The 21,411-nt window shown below is 43.0% G+C and overlaps 1 protein-coding gene across 5 annotated transcripts; it reads right to left on the bottom strand.

The window, feature by feature from the left end:
- Nucleotides 1–363: 363 nt before the first annotated feature.
- On the bottom strand, nt 364–20,764 carry LOC109895442 (protein CASC4). 5 transcript variants are annotated; one of them, XM_020489117.2, is made up of 10 exons: nt 19,266–20,764; nt 7,377–7,431; nt 6,941–7,043; nt 6,680–6,770; nt 6,318–6,423; nt 6,121–6,204; nt 5,719–6,015; nt 4,363–4,509; nt 2,753–2,920; nt 364–1,899 (listed from the first exon to the last, which is right to left on the bottom strand). In XM_020489117.2, the coding sequence occupies exons 1-10, from the start codon at nt 19,590–19,592 to the stop codon at nt 1,823–1,825; spliced, it is 1,455 nt and encodes a 484-aa protein (XP_020344706.1). In that variant the 5' UTR covers nt 19,593–20,764; the 3' UTR covers nt 364–1,822. The 5 variants fall into 5 exon arrangements, with proteins under 5 accessions (XP_020344706.1, XP_020344708.1, XP_020344709.1 ...); XM_020489119.2 differs by having other exon boundaries at nt 6,121–6,201; nt 19,266–20,759; XM_020489120.2 differs by having other exon boundaries at nt 2,834–2,920; nt 19,266–20,751.
- Between the last annotated feature and the right edge of the window lie 647 nt (nt 20,765–21,411).

The following is a 21,411-nucleotide window of genomic DNA, read 5'->3' as shown; positions in this document are numbered from 1 at the left end:
CTTTGATCTGAGATATGGATTGTGTATGCGTGCCATTCAGTGGGTGAATGGGCAAGGCAAAAACATTTAAGTGACTTTGAACAGGATATGCCAGGCGCAACAGTGTGTCAAGAACCGCAACGCTGATGTTTTTTTTCAGGCTCAACAGTTTCCAGTGTGTATCAAGAATAGTCCACCACACCCAAAGGACATCCAACCAACTTTACACAACTGTGGGAAACATTGGAGTCAACATAGGACAGGATCCCTGCCAGAATCACATGCAGTTTTTCCACTGCCAGTCAGTCACATTCTCAGGTAAAGTACAGTTCACATGCACATTCCCAAGAGGTTACAGAGAACAAAATCATGGATCAAAAGGCATTCAGGTGCAAACAGAAACAATCGTTTAATTACTTGCATCAATGACCACTTATGAATGATTTATTCTTCAGTATGAAATGATAAATGAATTACCCAAGATCAGTGATATCAACAGCTTTTAATAATCCCCAGATCAGTAACACGGAATTTGAGAGAAAGCTTAGCTCGGAAAAGACTGACTCCACAGTTTATCCATTAGCATCTAAATTGCACAGTTAGCTCGGAACAGACCGACTCCACAGTTTATCCATTAGCATCTAAATTGCACAGTTGTAACAATTAACTACCCAAAATATCTTAATTATGATGATTTTGAAAAACCAAACATCAGCAGCGTACATTCAATATGCCGACCTTCCATATGAAAATCACCAACTTTTAAAACACACAAAACTGATTTTATGCTTGTTATTCAAAAGGAAGAACAGTTAAAATAGAAACAGTTTAAATATGTACATCTATGCCTACTGTAGTCCATTCATAATAGCAGGACAGATGTGCATTTAGTCTTCCACAGGATTCCTAATTCTAAACTGGTTTAAGGATTGCCCCCAGCTTCAAGACGTTCTTCGAATTGATTAATAAAAATCACATGCATTAATAGCAACAGCATAATTGTAAGACAGAATGAGCACTTTGGAGACGTATGTCTGTGACAGAAATAAGGTGAACAAATAGGTTTAAGAAGCCATGAGAAGTCCTTGGCATTAGCGCTGCGTTGGTTGGCCCAGCTGTGTTCCAAGTGTGGGCGTCCATACAAGAGTCCAACAATACAAGAGAATGTGCCAAAGAAACCGTCCTGTCAAATTCATTGACAGTTTGGAGCAATAGTTCAGGTTCTCTTTATCAAGCAACAGCTGTCCCAAATCAAAGGGAAACATATTCCCTTTTAGGTAAAAGACAAGTCAAATTAAAAGTTGATCATTTCAAGCAATATGCCATGCCTGCAAGTCTAGGTGACCGGGTCAGCAACAGAGTCATCCAAGACAGCGAGGTTCTGGCCCAAACGGTCTCTCCCAGACCACTTCAGTCTATTCTTGCAGCTGACAGTTCATTTAAATTAGTAAACAAAACAAAAGTATCCATAATCTGTCATGAAAAAAAACCAAAATGTACACTGTATAGCACTCTTGTACATTATATCATTATAATCGCTAAGGAATTCTAATACCAAATAACTTATAAAACAAATATAGTTGCAATTCAACAGCTGCACAGAATGATATCATGAACTGTTTTATAGATTCAATGATACATGGTTTTAGGTCAAACTGATTCATGGAATAATCTGTAATCGTGTCTTCGGAATAGTCCATCGCCATAAGAGATGCACCTAAAACGACTTCATGATTTCAACCAGTCCTAAGAATGACATCTGTAGCACCATTGAAACAATGCGGAGGAATAAACGCTTTTGTTCGAATGTTCTATCCCAGATCCTAGAGCAAGTTGACAAGGTTTACAGAATGTCGATGGCTTGACGTCTCTTCCCATAGTCCACTGCCCGGTCTCCCTGCATGTCTCGATCTTCATCATCTGAAAGGAGATTGACGACAGAACAAAATCAGGGAGTAGTCATCTCGCTCATCCCTAAATTACATTTGCTAGATGGGATTTCCTTTTTAAATCTAAAAGATTATCATTAGGAATGCTCCATGGAAGAGCAACATACTGTACATATTAGTCTGGTCCCATATTGGCCATAGAATTCCTAACACTACTTTGTTATCACAATAGCCTATTCAATGGCATTTTCAATAGAAGGGACAACAATAGCTGTTATAAATGTCAAGATCAAGTGGTTAAGTGACTAAGGAATAAGGACCTACATGGAAATCTGTTCCATTAAAAGGGTAAGACACAAAACACTTCACAACTTAACCTGTCATGGAGAAATGAATGACAGCCGTACAATAATGATAAGACAAGAACGCACATGCATTTAAAACTTCCAAGTACTACCCAAACACAGCATCTATCAATCTACTGCAGGTGTACAGAGATGACCAGTGGGCACAAACAGGTGGTGGAGCACAGATAGTGGAGAAGCGCACGGCTGGATGAGGCATGCAGACATTGGAGTCACAAAGAACCATAAGTCACTGAGGGGGAGAAGTGCCCCCCACCACATGTAGAGGTAGGGCTTTATTGTGGTATACAATGATGGGAGGCTTGCCCTCCAGCCTAAATGACCCACTGAACAGTCCTCAGGCTTAGACCCTGAGGGGCAGTTGGTTATGGATGTTCCTGAGACAGGAATGGTGGGTAACTCAGGGTGCTGTGAGCTCTGGCCGAGCTGGTGGTACTCAGTCTAATGCAGGGACAGCAGGAGTGGAGGAGGGAGAAAATGGTGATACAGCTGGACTTGAAGACCCCTGGCCTGGCTCACCTTGGACGTCTTCCTCCCCACCATCACCATCCTCTTCCTCATTGTAGGCCAGCTCGGCCTGCTTGTCCGCCTCGTACTCACCCACGTTCCCATCGTCCCCATTGTAGTCCGCCAGCTTAGAGCCGTGCTGCGGATCTACAGGGGACTCGTTCTCATCAAAGAAACGGCCTGTAGAGGCAGAGAAGGGCCCCATCAGGAAGGGAGGGAAGCAAAGAGATTGTGACAGAGTCACAAGAGAAAGGTTGGAGAGAGTATGATGAAACTAAGAAACGGAGGGGATCAGATGGACTGAAGGAGGTAGTGATGGGTTGGACTGTAAAAGGTATGGGAGGGAGGCATAGTGTATATGTTTAAGGGGATTTTGGGGGGGACAAAAGTCATTGGCAATGAAGTGATGTGTAAAGAAACTTGGGAGGAAAACATGACGAGTGTGTGTGGTGCAGAGTGTGTGTGTGTGGTGCAGAGTGTGTGTGTGTGGTGCAGAGTGTGTGTGTGTGTGTGTGTGTGTGGTGCAGAGTGTGTGTGTGTGTGTGGTGCAGAGTGTGTGTGTGTGTGTGGTGCAGAGTGTGTGTGTGTGTGTGTTGCAGAGTGTGTGTGTGTGTGTGTGTTGCAGAGTGTGTGTGTGTGTGTGTGTGTGTGTGTGTTGCAGAGTGTGTGTGTGTGTGTGTGTGTGTGTGGTGCAGAGTGTGTGTGTGTGTGGTGCAGAGTGTGTGTGTGTGTAGAGTGTGTGTGTGTGTGTGTGTGTGTGTGTGGTGCAGAGTGTGTGTGTGTGTGTGTGTGTGGTGCAGAGTGTGTGTGTGTGTGTGTGTGTGTGTGTGTGTGGTGCAGAGTGTGTGTGTGTGTGTGTGTGTGTGTGGTGCAGTGTGTGTGTGTGTGTGTGTGTGGTGCAGTGTGTGTGTGTGTGTGTGTGTGTGGTGCGTGTGTGTGTGTGGTGCAGAGTGTGTGTATGTGTGTGTGTGTGTGTGTGTGGTGCAGAGTGTGTGTGTGTGGTGCAGAGTGTGTGTGTGTGGTGCAGAGTGTGTGTGTGTGGTGCAGAGTGTGTGTGTGTGTGTGGTGCAGAGTGTGTGAAGATGAAGCAAGAAGAGGGGTAGCTGGCAGGGCAGCTGGTTGGGGTATTGTTTGGAGAGTAGGCAGCGAAGGGAGGGAGGGAGCAGAGCTGAAGCCAGGCAGGCAGCAGGAAGGAACACCCTGAGACCCTTGAAGTCAGGCAGGCCTCTCCCACTGTGTGCACTCTGATATCTGGCCATCTCTTTCAGTCTGTGGCGACAGCACCTCTAATATGTATGACTTTATGAGCAGTGTTGAAGGTTTGTTAAAACCCTGATAGCTAGGGAAGGCAATCACTTATAGTAGACCTAACGCAGCCTTGAGAAAGAAAACTCTAGATAGGGCTCGGACTGTAGAGTGCGTTCAAAAATAGCTTACGTATTTGTAAAGGTTATGCTGTAACCTTGACACATCTGCAAGTGAGAGAAGCTCTTCTTACTGGGACGCTGCAGCTAAAGGTCAGAGGAAAGACACAACCACAGTCTCCATGTGTCACATCTCCTGTGTACTGAGAGGTACTCCGTCTCCCCCTCCCATCCCCACCAGCCTTTGGAGGCACTCACTCTGTCTGTGACGCAGGGGCTCAGCAGGCTTGGGGTCTCTGCCATGCAGAGGTTCTATAGGGTTGGGCACCTGGGCGGGGTTAGGAGGCAGAGGCAGTCCTGCCCCTTTCCTCTGTACACCATCTGCTTTCATCACATTGGCAGGAGCTTAAAGGAGACATCGAAACAGAGGTAGCATCAATAATGACTTATTCCCCTGTTAGAAATATTTCACCTGAAATTTGGTCATCCCTTTTGGGCTTTTTATTTCTAATGTACAATAGGAGAGAGGTTTAGGGTGCACTCTCTCCTGTAGTATGGAACGTGCTCCTTCACAGAGAGCTAGCCTACAGTCTGAAGGAGCACGTTTCAATCTCCGGGAGAAAAGGATGAATCACCTTTAAAAAGACAGAGTTTGCCGAACTGAGAGCAGAGCACTGTGCCAACAATACGTTTCCCTCCATTTTCTAAACAAACAATCCATGAAAAAAAATCTGAACTGAAAACAGGAAGCCAGCATGGCTCACGTTTTATAGCAGCTAGTGTGGAGTTGGCGAGGCCAAGAGCAGCGGGGCCTCTGCTGTACAGCCATTAAGAGCCCAGTCAGAGCAGTATTTCTCCCGTCTCATCCGGTGTGAACTTAAATATATATTTATTCTCTCTCTCCCTAACCTCCCCTACCTGGCCTGATGACTCCTTGCTGTCCCCAGTCCACCTGGTCATGCTGCTGCTCCAGATTCAACTGTTCTGCCTGCGGCTATGGAACCCTGACCTGTTCACCGGACGTGCTACCTGTCCCAGACCTGCTGTTTTAGACCCTCTCTCTACCACACCTGCTGTCTCTAACTCTGAATGATCGACTATGAAAAGCCAACTGACATTTATTCTTGAGGTGCTGACCTATTGCACCCTCTACAACCACTGTGATTATTATTATATGACCCTGCTGGTCATCTATGAACATTTGAACATCTTGGCCATGTTCTGTTATAATCTCCACCCGGCACAGCCAGAAGAGGACTGGCCACCCCTCATAGCCTGGTTCCTCTCTAGGTTTCTTCCTAGGTTTGGGCCTTTCTAGGGAGTTTTTCCTAGCCACCGTGCTTCTACACCTGCATTGCTTGCTGTTTGGGGTTTTAGGCTGGGTTTCTGTACAGCACTTTGTGACATCGGCTGATGTAAAAAGGGCTTTATAAATACATTTGATTGAGTACCTAGGCCATGGCCTCAGGTCTCAAACTCAATGACAGACACACAATAACAAGTCACCACTAAAGCATTACTGCTCTAAGTAAGTGGCTTTGTCCCTGGGCAGCAAAACTAATCAAGTGAACTGAAGATGCAAATATGGAGTGTGTGGACTGTGAGTTGACATACCTCTAAGCGGTCTGTGCTGCTCTCCGAACTCATCTGCCTGGATGGCTGCCTTGTTGTCCTCATCAAAGAGGATGGGTCTGTCTGCCACTGCCTGGGGGGGCTGCTGCTGGAGGGCCCCCGCTCGTCCCTCCTTCCCCAACCCTAGGACCTTGTCCTGGATCTGGAGCACAGGCAGGTCCAGAGAGAGGTCTCGACCAGCCCCCTCACCTGCCCCTGCTCCCATACCGGCCCCCACCTCTCTTAACCCAGTATCAGGTATCTCTATGTGGTTCTGGGTGATGGCTGGCTTCTTCAGGGCTGGAGAGAATGAGAGGGGAGGACAGTTCCAGTTGAAATTCGACACCAATCTTACTGACCGAATCGTTATCAAAAGTAGAATAACCAGAGAGAATAAATACTCACCAAATTGCACATCATCTATTTTTCCCACTTCACTGTCCTCAATACCAGGCATGCCAGCATCACTGCCAGGCTTGCCCAAACCTTCTATCCCAGGAGGGAGAGAGAGAAGAATGGATGGGGTGGAGGGAGAGAGGGTGGGTTAGCTCTGAAACTTTACAGAGGCAGAACGTGGCAATATGAGCTGGTTGTAATGTTACCTTTGAGGTCAGTGTCTCGGTGTGTGGCCACAGTTGGGTGCTCTCCTGCGGTCTCCACCTCAGTCCCTCCTTCTGCAGCTGCGACCTTCCTGCTATCCAGCACACTCTTCAGATGGCGGGCGGGTGGGACAGAGAAAAAGACAGAGGGGAGAGATGAATATAATCACCTTTACTATTGCTGGGTAAGTTTTTTTTAAAGTCACAATGACTAAGTGTGCAGAGCTGCTGACATCCCCAGCAAAGGATAATCCACGGAGTGTATGATCTATGAACACCAGCAGGGGGTGGTAGACAACTTACATTTCAGGGGAAGGAAAGGAAAGGCAGGGACACCATGACTAGGTGCTCTGACAGAGCCTCACCTTTCTCAGCTTCACCGCCTCCTCTTCCAGGGTCTTTTTAGCTTCCTCATACTCGTCCATTAGTTGTGTGATTTGACGCCCACACTGCAAGCTATCATACACACAAACAAACAAAAATTCAGAGAGAAAAGCAACGAAGCTCGTGTCAGAATTCACACCAATGGCTATATTGGTGCGATAGTCATCATAACCTGAACTTTGCTGTGACTTTGAGAGCCTAGAGCAAAAACATGAAACATGTGTTGAGTTCATTCTTTGTACCTCTCATACTCCAGCTTCCTCTCCAGGTTGGTGCTGTTCTTCTTCACCTCCCTCAGCTGGATCTCCTGCCTCATAAACTCCTGTTTCAGCTCCTTCAGCTGCTCTACACCCACCCAAATAACACACATTATAACCTTAGGGTTCATATTCTATGAACGAATGCATTTTCAACCATGTAGTGATATTAGGCTACAGTGTTAGTGTTGAACAATCGTTCAATAAAGAAACTAGGCTTGACAACATTGCAAATCTGTATGCATTAGCGTTCACTTGGCACACGGGGGACTTGAGATAAGATGTTTTAACAGCATTAAGCAAACTGCTGTTACTGCTCCAGGCTCCATCTATGGTAATACAAGCCCATACTGCTTTCTGCTAGCCTAGCCACAAGACTCCAACAGAAATGTGCCCTCTGCTGGCCAGTGTCTGCTCTTACCTTTCAGCCTCACAATCTCTGACATCTGTGCTGTGACATCACCCTGCACCTTCATCTGGAAAGGAGAGAAAAGAACATCAGTCTGAGGAAAAGGTCACCAGAACGCTTTGTTACCAGAACCCTTTATGTTCATTGTTACGTTCCCCAGTATCTGTGTTGTTGTGGGTTTGCAAGTGTGGGCATTTCAGGAAATAGCTTCCTGGATTCCTGAAGCAGCTGACTGGTTGACCCCATGGCTGATTGGAGCTCTGACCCCCCCCCCCCCTTTCTTCAGGGGATACAGCTGTCTCGTCAATTACCAACTCCTTCTCCAGCTTGATAAAAACCAGTGTTCCTTTGTCAGAGAAAATAGCTTATTTTTTAATGTCCTGTGTTGGTTGTTGTGGCGGGCAGTAAAAGTTTTGTTGATATTATTTTGTAGCCGCTCCTTCAGGAGGTATGTGTATGCCAATAGGGCGTCGAAATTTCACTTAAAGTATTCTTTCATTTGTTCCCAGGGGGGGAAGGCATCTTGGGAGTGTTTAGGCGAGAGGCCTGCGGGCATACATAACCCGTCGTATTTAATCTGTCAAGGCATACTAGGTAAGACCTGGGCGGACCACCCCCTGTATTTTGGTTAGTGCGCCAGGTGGTGCTTAAGGTTAGGTGGGAAGGCAGGTAAGGTAGGAGAGGGGACTAACTTACTTTGGTTTCGTCCAACCCCTTTTCCCCACATTACCGTGTTAAGGAATAATAAATTCCCTGTATATGGTATTTCTCTCTGCCTCTGTCGTTCTTCCCCGCACCTACGATCACATACAATTTTCACTACATGGGGAGTTGAGATGTAGCAGTGTGCTGCATTCCCTCCTCCAAGAAGCATACGTAACACTCCTAAGGCCAAATACAACCGGTTGAACAGGACATCTAAAGCATTACATGGCTGAACTAGCCTAACTGGAAAGATATCCTTTTTATACTATGTTCCGATGCAATAGTATTTCAAATGTCAGCTCGGCAACAGTAGAGATATCTAGCTGCATAAAGGTTCTGTGGAGTGAAAAGTCTGCTTGCAAAAGACTCCCATCTCATTCATTGCGTCTGACCAGCCGAGTGACTGGAGGACCACCTGCAGCCAGATATCGAGTCAGATTAGATGGATGAGAGATCCTAGGGGACAGCCAGGCTGAGGCAGTCAGAACAGACCACAGCCTTCATAATGAAGCCTGATAGAGACCTAAGCTGAACGCATCTATGGCTCACTGTAAAAGGAATATTTAAGATGTATAAATATGCTAAACATTCCCTTTCTGTAATAGACTATTTGCATTGCACCCCCTCCCTTATTTTACACTGCTGCTACCATCTATGCATAGTAACTACCTACATGTACATATTACCTCGACTAACCGGTGCCCCCCCGTATATAGTCTCGCTATTGTTATTTTACTGCTTCTCTTTAACTACTTGTATTTCTTATTTGTATTTTTTAAGCTGCATTGTTGGTTAGGTGCTGGTAAGGAAGCATTTCACTGTTGTGTTCAGCGCATGTGACTAGCACAATTTGATTTGAAATGGTTTCTAGTGTTTCGTGACACTTGGGTTGATGCCCTAAACTGGATGCTGTATGTTATGGATCAAAGTCATATCTTTTGATAGCAATTGATGCCAGACTGGAGGACACTGATTACGATTGTATTCTGTAGCAGCTGACCAAGTCCATGCCTTTTGTTTTGACTTGTTAATAGCTTCTCGGGTTTACAGAACAATTGGGTCCTGTTTAGGATAAGGGCTGTCTCAGAGAAGGCCCGTTAGACATTTTCTCTGCTTCTGTGTTCGAGGTGTCTCCCTGTTGCAACTTGTAATAAACTGGATTGATTTTCGATTGACTTTCTCTGCTCTTTTGTGCATCGGGAAATTCATAATACACCCCCAGACCGCTTAGAGTGAAACCACCTTAGTCAGAACAATGCGCTATTGGCCCATTACACATTATGACACACTGACTGGCTAAGGGGTTATTCAATTTATTTTCATACATGTACAAAAAGACAATTCAATCTTAAGGGTTTTTGTTGCCTCAACCAGAGGAGAGCGGCTGTGGCTTTGAGGTAGATTTAGGGAACAGCGGGAGGGGTGCAGGTGTTTGATCTTAGGAGACTGAGGGGAAGAGGTGAATGTGAAATGCAGCTGGGAGAGAAACAGGAAGGAAGGCCATCCCTGGGGCACTATTTGTGCATGCTTAGAGGGACAGAGAACATGAAGTGTCTACATGTCTGGTATCTGTATCCATATGCCCAAGTTTGACAAATATTAGCCTACGTGACCACACACACCTGAGCTGTATACAGTTCTTTGTATTGAACATAATAGAACACTGTAAAAAGAGGCGAGGGTGTGGCAACATTATGCTACACCAAATAAGAGTAGGTATGCTCAACATAAATAAAAAGCATGCTGTATCTGGATTTATTATAAAGGCATTGTGAGCTTAAATTTATGCATACATCCTGTGTTCAGTTTCATGTCTAATTTTGCAATGGTTGTTTCAAAAGGAGACGAAATCCTCATTTGTCCAGTTTGCTTTCCTTTGTCCAGTCTCTCCCCTCCCCCTACTTTGACCACAATAAAAGACAGCTCAGCTCCCAGTGTTGCCCAGTGACCTGAAGAGGGAGCCATCATCGCAGCGCTCCTCATTGACAGTGCTTGTCGCAGAGGGGGCTGCTGCACATGCACAGCCTAATACTTGTTATCCTCCACCATGTAAAGTAAATGCATTCACTATATAGAACAATAATACTTGTTAGATGTGGCACATCACATTTGCAATAACCATCTTTTTGAATACACCAAAGTATATCTAATTGAAAGCTGTCCAAAATTCCAGCACAGGCCATATAGGTCCGTGGCTGAGAGGCCGCAGACGAAGTGAGAATTTGTCAAACGAGAGAGAGTTCTGTCCTCCTGAGCCCGACTGATACAGACAGGCCCCTCTCTGCCCTCCACCCAATTATGCCATCTCTTATCTGGGGTCTGACTAAGTCTCAGCCAAACATAACCCAGCCAAACATAAACCACTCAGAATGAGCAAAACTGTCACCAGTGTAAGGACAGGAGATCCCAGCTGCTAGAAACACTGGCAAAGGACCATCAAACCTAGGAGCTTCATAGACCTACTGTGTTCTACAGCCTCAATGCATGAAATGAACATCAAAAGACAAAAACATCAAACCCAGCCCGGAGAAACCAAATCGATTTGAGCATGGTGCAGACACCAAGGGGATGCCTGGCTGGGATTACCCTTCCCAGGTAGCAAGTAACCACGTGTGCAATCCAATACTAGTCTCTCCCAAAGCAGATTCTCTGATAGCTCCATTGACCCAGTCACTAAACATTTTATAGCAGTGTGGCATAGTGGCTGAAGGAACTGTTATTTATAGGCTAAGGAGGGAATAGTATCCAGTCAGACACCCCTATATGACTGTCTCAGAAACAAACTCCTCCACCACAAATGAGATTCACATCCCCATCAGTTGTCACTAGCCATCAATCAAATCACAGGGGTGGATTCTCCAGGGAGATCCAAGAGCTTGAATCAAATCCACACAGAGAGGGAGGGAGGGAGGGAAAGAGGGGCTCAGAACTTTAATGAGGCAGAATGCACAGAAGGAGTGTCAGTAATTACAGCATCAATGTCAGCCATTGTGGAGATAAAAGCTTCATGCTGTCACCTTCCTTGAAGAGAAAGACTGAGTGGTTCACAGTCTCTCCACCAAATCTGCTGTGTGGAAAATAACAGTACTCTTTCTAGGCACCCACAAAGCACACTGCAGATGTGGAGACCGAAACATTAAAGCAAAACAAAGACATTTATATTGTGTTGCTTCTCTATGCTTCAGCAGTACGAACATGAGAGGAGTATTGGCCTAACTAGGCTATGCTAATACAGCTTGATTACTACCACCACCACAACTCAAATCCCATTCCTGATATGGTGTGTGACTGACAGTTGCTAACACACTGTCCTAGTAGTAGAGTTGACAGAGGGGTGGAACACCTGCACAGGAGGAACAGAGAAGTACAGTATGCTGGTTAGGGTTGAGCGATATTACGACAGCATCGTCGATCGACGACGACGACATCATGATATGACAGACAGTTTAGCCTAGATAGTTTATTAGTCACATGCACATCGCAGATGTAACCGCAGGGTAAAGTGAAATTCTTATGCTCTGAGCTATGAATGAGACAATGTCTCCCTATTTCATTCAAATGTTAGTGTCTTCAGAAAGTATTCACACCACTTGACTTTTTCCACATTTTGTTGTGTTATAGCCTGATTTTTAAATGGATTATATTTCGATTTTGTGTCACTGGCCTACACACTAGTGGTTTTATGTTGACTTTTTTTTATTAATTAAAAATGAAAAGCTGAAATTTGAGTCAAGAGTTCAACCCCTTTGTTATGGCAAGCCTAAATAATTTCAGGAGTAAAAAACAAGTCACATAACTGGCATGGACACTTGTGTGGAATAATAGTATTTAATACGATTTTGAAATAACTCCCTTATGTCTGTACCCCACACATACAAATAATTGGTCCCTCAACCGAGTAGTGCATTTCAAACAAGGGCACCCATTGGTAGATGGGTGAAAATATCCCTTTGAGCATGGTGAAGTGATTAATTACACTTTGGATGGTACATCAATACACCCAGTCACGACAAAGATACAGGCGTCCTTCCTAACTCAGTTGCCGAAGAGGAAGGAAACCGCTCAGAGATTTCACCATGAGGCCAATGGTGACTTTAAAACAGTTAGAGTTTAATGGCCGTGATAGGAGAAACTGAAGATGGCTCAACAACATTGTCGTTACTCCACAATACTAACCTAAATGACAGATTGAAAAGGAGGAAGACGGTACAGAATACAAATATTCCAGAACAGTAAGGCACTAAAGTAAAATTGCATAAAAATGTGCCAATTTATTTTTACTTTATGTAAGGAATGTAAAGTGTTATGTTTGGGGCAAATCCAACATCACTGAGTGCCACTTCATATTTTCAAGCATGGTGGTGGCTGCATCATGTTATGGGTATGTTTGTCATCGGCAATGACTAGGGAGTTTAAGGATCAAAAGAAACTGAATAGACTTAAAAATGGCAGTCTAGCAATGATCAACAACCAACTTGACAGAGCTTGAAGAATAAATTGTGCAAATATACTACGATCCAGGTGTGCAAAGCTCTAAGAGACTAACCCAGAAAGACTCACAGTTGTAATCACTGCCAAAGGTGATCCTAACATGTACGGACTCAGGGGGTTGAATACTTCAAGTTAAGTCAAGTTAAGTATTCATTAATGTTAGAATTTTTATTCCACTTTGACTGAGTATTTTTGTGTAGATCGTAAACAAACAAAAAAAGACAATTAAATCCGTTTTAATCCCACTTTATAACAACAAAATGTGGAAAAAGTAAAGGGGAGTGAATACTTTCTGAAAACACTATGGGCCAAGCACCCCATTCTGGCATCATGACTTCACATTTACTGTAAATAATGCAATTTTTCACACAAATCAGCTACTTTGACCACTTTACCAATACATTTGACAAAATGTTATAGGGTATGACAGCTTTGTCTACTTCTCTGCTACTCAAATCTGGAACAGAAATATCTTGTAGAGATTAAACAATACAGCTGTTAGTATCTGCATCAGCAACCTTTTGTGTGTGTGTGTAAATATATAAAAATATTTATTTAAATAAACAAAATGTGGCTGAGACAACTTTTCCTAACAAGTTAGACACAATGTTAGAGGATATGACATCTTGGTGGAACAAAAATATATTGTACATATCTAACGATAGACGTTTTAGTATCAACAACAACTTTTTGTATCATTTTTTAAACTGCGGTTTTGACCTCTTTCCGAACTGACAAAAAGTTAGAGGGTATGAAATCTTCCTCCACTTCTCTGCTATTCAAATCTGGAAATAAGAACAGAAATTAGAGGTCGACCGACTATGATTTTTCAACGCAGAGACCGATTATTGGAGGACCCAAAAAAAAAAGCCGATACCGATTAATAGGCCGATACATATGTGTAATAATGACAATAACAATCATACTGAATGAACCCTTATTTTAACGTAATATAATACATAAAATCTATTTAGTCTCAAATATATAATGAAAAATGTTTAAATAATGCAAAAACAGTGTTGGAGAATTAAGTAAAAGTGCAATATGTGCCATGTAAAAAAAGCTAACGTTTAAGTTCCTTGCTCAGAACATATGAAAGCTGGTGGTTCAATATTCCCAGTTAAGAAGTTTTAGTTATTATAGGAATTATGAAGCATCGACTATTTCTCTCTATACCATTTGTGTTTCATATACCTTTGACTATTGGATGTTCTTATAAGCACTTTATTGCCAGCCTAATCTCGGGAGTTGATAGGCTTGAAGTCAGAAACAGCCCTGTGCTTCAAGCATTGCTAAGACCTGCTCGCAAAGTGCTGTTTGAATGAATGCTTACGAGCCTGCTGCTGCCTACCACCACTCAGTCAGACTGCTCTATCAAATCATAGACTTAATTATAATAAACACAGAAATACAAGCCTTTGGTCATTAATATGGTCAAATCTGGAAACTATCATTTCGAAAACAAAACGTTTATTCTTTCAGTGAAATACAGAACCATTCCATATTGACAAACGGGTGGCATCCATCAGTCTAAATATTCCTGTTACATTGCACAACCTTCAATGTTATGTCATAATTATGTACAATTCTGGCAAATTAATTACAATCTTCGTTAGGAAGAAACACAGTTAGCAACGAGCCAGCCGGCCCAAACTGTTGCATATACCCTGACTCTGCTTGCACTGAATGCAAGAGAAGTGACCATTTTCCCAGTTAATATTGCCTGCTAACATGCATTTATTTTAAGTAAATATGCAGGTTTAAAATATATACTTCTGTGTACTGATTTTAAGAAAGGTTGATGTTTATGGTTAGTTACATTTGTGCAACGACTGTGCTTTTTTGCAAATGCGCTTTTGTTAAACCACCCTCCTGTTTGGCAAAGTTGAAGTAGGCTGTGATTCAGTGATAAATTAAGAGGCGCCGCATTGATTATATGCAACGCAGGACAAGCTAGTTAACCTAGAAATATCATCAACCGTGTGTAGTTAACTAGTGATTAAGTGAAGATTGATTTTTCTATAAGATAAGTTTTATGCTAGCTAGCAACTTACCTTGGCTCATTGCAGCTACAAGGTCCTTTTGACGCTGCACTCACGTAACAGGTGGTCAGCCTGCCAAGCAGTTTCCTCATGGATTGCAATGTAAATCGGCCATAATTGGCACCCAAAAAGGCCGATTCATGATTATGAAAACTTGAAAATCGGCACTAATTAAATCAGCCATGTCGATTAGTCGGCCGACCTCTAATAGAAATATCTACTACCAATCAAGAGGTATAGCCATCTTAGTAACAAACTAATTGAGCTAACTTTCTACTGTTGAATTAACTGCCATGAAACTTTTCAGAACATTCAAATTATAACAATGGGGGAGCAGTCTAAGCATGAGAAAATGATTGTTTCTCAATATGCATGCTACCGTGCACCACAGTCAAGTTTTTTTTTTTTTTCAATTTCACCTTTATTTAACCAGGTAGGCAAGTTGAGAACAAGTTCTCATTTACAATTGCGACCTGGCCAAGATAAAGCAAAGCAGTTCGACACATACAACACAGTTACACATGGAGTAAAACAAACATAGTCAATAATACAGTATAAACAAGTCTATATACGATGTGAGCAAATGAGGTGAGATGGGAGGTAAAGGCAAAAAAAGGCCATGGTGGCAAAGTAAATACAAAATAGCAAGTAAAACACTGGAATGGTAGATTTGCAATGGAAGAATGTGCAAAGTAGAATTAAAAATAATGGGGTGCAAAGAAGCAAAATAAATTAATTAATTAAATACAGTAGGGAAAGAGGTAGTTGTTTGGGCTAAATTATAGGTGGGCTATGTACAGGTGCAGTAATCTGTGAGCTGCTCTGACAGTTGGTGCTTAAAGCTAGTGAGGGAGATAAGTGTTTCCAGTTTCAGAGATTTTTGTAGTTTGTTCCAGTCATTGGCAGCAGAGCACTGGAAGGAGGCGCGGCCAAAGAAAGAATTGGTTTTGGGGGTGACTAGAGAGATATACCTGCTGGAGCGTGTGCTACAGGTGGAAGATGCTATGGTGACCAGCGAGCTGAGATAAGGGGGGACTTTACCTAGCAGGGTCTTGTAGATGACATGGAGCCAGTGGGTTTGGCGACGAGTATGAAGCGAGGGCCAGCCAACGAGAGCGTACAGGTCGCAATAGTGGGTAGTATATGGGGCTTTGGTGACAAAACGGATTGCACTGTGATAGACTGCATCCAATTTGTTGAGTAGGGTATTGGAGGCTATTTTGTAAATGACATCGCAAAGTCGAGGATTGGTAGGATGGTCAGTTTTACAAGGGTATGTTTGGCAGCATGAGTGAAGGATGCTTTGTTGCGAAATAGGAAGCCAATTCTAGATTTAACTTTGGATTGGAGATGTTTGATATGGGTCTGGAAGGAGAGTTTACAGTCTAACCAGACACCTAAGTATTTGTAGTTGTCCACATATTCTAAGTCAGAACCGTCCAGAGTAGTGATGTTGGACGGGCGGGCAGGAGCAGGCAGTGATCGGTTGAAGAGCATGCATTTAGTTTTACTTGTATTTAAGAGCAATTGGAGGCCACGGAAGGAGAGTTGTATGGCATTGAAGCTTGCCTGGAGGGTTGTTAACACAGTGTCCAAAGAAGGGCCAGAAGTATACAGAATGGTGTCGTCTGTGTAGAGGTGGATCAGAGACTCACCAGCAGCAAGAGCGACATCATTGATGTATACAGAGAAGAGATTCGGTCCAAGAATTGAACCCTGTGGCACCCCATAGAGACTGCCAGAGGTCCGGACAGCAGACCCTCCGATTTGACACACTGAACTCTCAGAGAAGTAGTTGGTGAACCAGGCGAAGCAATCATTTGAGAAACCAAGGCTGTCGAGTCTGCCGATGAGGATGTGGTGATTGACAGAGTCGAAAGCCTTGGCCAGAGCAATGAATACGGCTGCACAGTAATGTTTCTTATCGATGGCGGTTAAGATATCGTTTAAGACCTTGAGCGTGGCTGAGGTGCACCCATGACCAGCTCTGAAACCAGTTTGCATAGCAGAGAAGGTATGGTGAGATTCGAAATGGTTGGTAATCAGTTTGTTGACTTGGCTTTCGAAGACCTTAGAAAGGCATGGTAGGATAGATATAGGTCTGTAGCAGTTTGGGTCAAGAGTGTCCCCCCCTTTGAAGAGCACATGTGACAGTATGATTTCACAGAAGTGTGATTGACTTGGAGTTACATTGTGTTGTTTAAGTGTTCCCTTTATTTTTTTGAGCAGTGTATTTATTAACATATCAAGATAAATATATAAAAAAATAACCAGGCAACATATAAGATGTGAATAAGCAACATTTCATTCTGAAGTCAGAGTGCATTTTCTCTCGCTTCAGCACAAATAACGACCGCCATTAATTGCAGGAAATGTTGCATAATTGTTTTACGTGGTTGCGTCACATTTGTGCATTCTTTCCGTTGAAGCTTGCGTCGATGCATGCTTAAAAACATGTACAAATGGAATACGCATTCGAAAAGTGCTCCGTTTCACATACATTGATTTGGACTCATACTCTGACCCTCCCGTGCTCGGAGCATGGAGGTATGCATTTTGAGAAACACCCAATGAGCAAATGTGACTTTTGACAAATCAGCTACCTTGACCACTTTTCCCAACAACGCAACATAGATCAAAAGTTAAAGGGTATGACACCCTGGTCTACTTCTCCGACATTCAAATCTGAAATCAAAACAGCAATAACTACAACCAATCACAAAATAAGCCAGTAGTGTAGAGAACCATTGTACCATCTAAACTGCTGTGAAATACATTTTCCATAACCAAAAATATTGTATTTTCAGCTGGTGTACAAAACCGAAAGTAAAATATGCAAAATAACTTAAGAATGGGAACCATAGCAATAGTGCACATAGAACCGATCTACCACTTCTTAAACTTGTTTTAATGACAAATCTATAACTAATTTCTATGTGAATTTGGTCAGGGTCACCTAAAAAGTTACATATTGCAGCTTTACATTTATTTTAAACTTCAACAATGCCTCCTTTTTTTGTACTCTATTATTACAGTTTGCATATACACTGTGGTATTGTAGTAAGACAGCAGAAAAAAAGTGCAGTAGGCTAGTCAGTATAGTTATTTGTGATGAAATATGGGATCTAACTGCCTCACAATCCAAAGTAATAAGGTTGATAGTCTATCAAAGCAAGACCAATTATTTTACAAAATGTAACTTTGAATATATATTTAACTGCTTTGGCTTAAGTAAAACATTTAAAACTTCTTCCACAAAAATACTTGTAAAGAGTTAAAGCAAGTCCCACCAATTTATCTTGTTAATTTTTCTATTATTTTAGAGGGAAATAAAGCTATTATTAATCAATTCTGAAGACTGTAGACTGCTTCTATCCAGCCCATGATCTAGGCCTATAACCTAGCCCGTTCCTCATCAGACAGTCACTGCTGCTCCATCATGTGTTCGCCACAGACAGACAAACAAACCTGCTCTGCCCTTCCACCAGAAAGGAATATTAGAAAAGACTTGGCATTGCCTGCACTTAGCCTTTGTCCAGGCTTTTAACATTATATTTCATCATGATTCATCCAGTTGCATTCAATTTCATGACAGAGCCCAACTGTCGTTTAAAAAAATAATAATATGGGGGAGGGCGCAATAGAGGCATGTTTTATGGGTACATAATCACATTTGGACTAAGGATGACACCGACCAAACCCTAACACTGGTAACATCAGAAAATTAGATCCTGATACGGGACAAAGAGTAGATTAACGCTGGGGAAAATCTGGGATTGGCCTTACACTACGACATCCCTCATGTTGAACAGAGGATTTGCACTGTTGGACACCATTAACATTCAGGAAATGAGCTGTAATTAAAATATACAATCCGGTTTGGGCATGGCTAGCCCACACAATCCGAAGAGCAAACATCCGTGTGGGTACGGCAGAATGCTAATGAAAGGTAGGCCCTCCCCCTCAGCTGTTCCACGCCTCCTATGCAATCTGGTGAGGCACGTAAGCATACATTGAGGCTGTTGGGACAGGGGGGGGGAGCTGATGGTAGTAAGGGTAAAAAGAGGCTGGTCCCCAGCACTGGGCACACAGATGGGCCCTTGCAGAGGGGACCCAGCTGGGACTCATAACCCCCATGTCTGCAGGGAGGGAGACTACCTCATGTAAAATGACTAATATAAGTGCACAAATACACACCAATAAACAATGTGCAAACTGCAATGCCAGGTTAGCAGGCACTTTTGTGATGGGGGAAAAATGAGTTAAGCTGTTACATATGGCTTTTGAAATCACCTTTGAGATTCAACGATTGATGGGTATCACAGCTGAAGTAGATAAACTAAAATACTGTTTATGAATTTAACCTACATTTAAAATTACATCAAGACTCATTCCATGAACTAGGAAGTCAATTAAAAAAGGCATCACTTAGGTACACGTCAACCCACTTTCAACTGCTCAGTCTTTACCCATGTTGGTAGGTGTCACTAGGTTGACATCATTGGTTTTGCCCTCCACTGTAATACAACAATAGGATGCAGGTGCAAGGCTGCTTTCCACCTGTCAAACCTATGCAGTTAGTTAATAAGCCTGAGATCTGCAGGAATTATGAATCATAGGTACTACGGATGGATGAAGTGATCTAGTATCGAGTCCTACCCACCTTTTCATCCGTACACTTTTTGACGAGAGCTTCGCGAGCTTGCAGCTTGCCCTCCAGCATGCTGTTATCTCCGTCCTTCTGATCGATATGTTTCCTGTGCGTGTCTACCTGCACCATCAGCTCCGAGTTGCGCTTCTCCAGTCGACTGCGCGCCGCGTCGGTCCGCTTCACCTGTGTCTGCACCTCCGCCAACTCGTCCAATAGGTGCCCTTGCTTGTTGGACACAGTCCAGTAGTTGAAAGACAGTATGGCAATGATCACCATCAGCGCGATCAGGATGAAGGAAGGGAGACGGCCTCCTCGTCGGTTTGCGCCAAAGCCAACCATTTCAGAATGTATTCGATAATTGATCTAGAAAACTAAAAAAGCCGATGCTTCCCCTGGTTAACAAATTGGGTAGGTGACATGACGTTCAATTACGGCAAAAATACAGCCACTGAGAGTCTATAAAAGAAAGCATTTTTAGCAAACCCCAAACGAGTTTCTTGCATTAAGTTAGCTTCGGGGAATAGTTATTCACGCGTCTTCCCTCTTCCGCACAGTTGTCGCCTGTCTTGTTTGCATTCATCCAACGACGCTGTCAGTGGATGAAATGCATCTGCAGCGACGTGGCCTAAATGCAACAGCAAACGTGGACAAACACTAGCCAAGCATGCAAGTGACAAATTATTTAGCTATCTAACGAGTCCAGTATCATTATCTGAGCGATTCTGGTGGGCCCTGAATCGTTTCAAGATAGATAGAAAAAGTGTATTTATCCACCAAATCGTAAACCTACAGTAGTTAGCTAACGCGTTAGCAACCTGACTGCGCTAACACAGATGAACCAAACTGGTTTGGCTAGTTGCTTGAACTGAAAGTGCTAGTCAGACACACAACAAAGCAACTATCGCCATCCTAATGATACATCTTGATTATGGATCTTAATTATGTATATATAAAATACTGTATTCAAACGATAATCTAGCGATATCCAATGCAATTCAACGTAGTTGCTACGCGTTAACTGCTAATCCTAGGCGCTACTACGCCAGATAACGTATTGGTACCCTATATATAGGCTTTCTTTGTCGCTAGCTACTAGACCCATTGAAATAAGGTTACACGTGGTAAACGCTTATTTTACCGACAGATAACAATTTCCATTATTAGCTGGTTAGTTTGCTGTCAGATTCCCAATCCGATCCGTTTTGTTTTACCCCTGTCCCCTAAAGATAGTCCCCAGTCTTGAGCCCGTCTTGTCTGTTGATATGGTTACTTTAGCTACTTCCACCTTGACTTGGCTGGCATATCCTCTGTTGGTGCCTCTTGACTCGTGGATGCGAAACGCAAGCGACGTTGGATACAGTGATTAGCTATGTCGTTATAAAGGTTCGACAGTTAACGTTACATTGACAACTGCCTAACTAATGTAGACACACAATAAAGGCTAGTTCGTCAAACCACCAATTTCAGATTTCTGAAGTGTAGCCAAGGCATGCAAGGTGCGTGGTTAGGTTAAAGTGACAGTACAATTATCCAATCATGACATACGTCTTGCAATAAAGAACACATTCTATTGGGTAGTTCTTGCACGTTTGGAAGCACATTGGATGAGAGAAAAATGACATGGACGGGGTTTTACAGATCATGAAGGGGTGTTGGATTCTGATTTCTAACCCGCTGAAGTTCCGTGTTCGTAGGCGATGCAGAACACAGTGGACAGAAATATGATATGATTCAGGATCATCAAGTTAAATGTATCAAAACTGCTGGTGTCTGACTCTGGTCGAAACGTGTGTGTGTGAAGGGTCGGTTTTCCAGGCATAAGCGAAATAAGTGGTCACTTAAGGGGCCCCAACCAATTATATATATATATATATATAATTTCAGTTTATGTGACAAAACAAGCTATGTCTAGTGTAGAGAATCATTGTACCCTCTAAACCGCTGTGCAATATCTTTTCAGTTACCAAAAATACTGTATTTGCAGCTGTTTGAAGGTGTACAAAACCGGAAGGAAACGATGCAAATACCAAACTTAAGCACGGGACAAATAGAAATAGCGCACATAGAACAGATCTACCGCTTCTTAGACTTGCTTTCAATGTGAATGACAAGCTATGTCTAGTGTAGAGAATCATTGCTTTCAATGTGAATCCACATT

This window comes from Oncorhynchus kisutch, linkage group LG8, assembly GCF_002021735.2.
Source record: "Oncorhynchus kisutch isolate 150728-3 linkage group LG8, Okis_V2, whole genome shotgun sequence".
Taxonomy (NCBI): Eukaryota; Metazoa; Chordata; class Actinopteri; order Salmoniformes; family Salmonidae; genus Oncorhynchus; species Oncorhynchus kisutch.
This window is presented reverse-complemented; position numbering and strand designations above follow the sequence as displayed.

What these genes read in the sequence shown, in the direction of transcription:
- LOC109895442 (XM_020489117.2), bottom strand. Translation starts at nt 19,592, where the DNA reads ATGGTTGGCTTTGGCGCAAACCGACGAGGAGGCCGTCTCCCTTCCTTC. An exon ending in AGGAAGCTGGAGTATGAGAG is followed by an intron (nt 6,771 to 6,940) that starts GTACAAAGAATG and finishes TGTGTATGATAG; the next exon opens with CTTGCAGTGTGGGCGTCAAA. An exon ending in AGGCGGTGAAGCTGAGAAAG is followed by an intron (nt 6,424 to 6,679) that starts GTGAGGCTCTGT and finishes CGCCATCTGAAG; the next exon opens with AGTGTGCTGGATAGCAGGAA.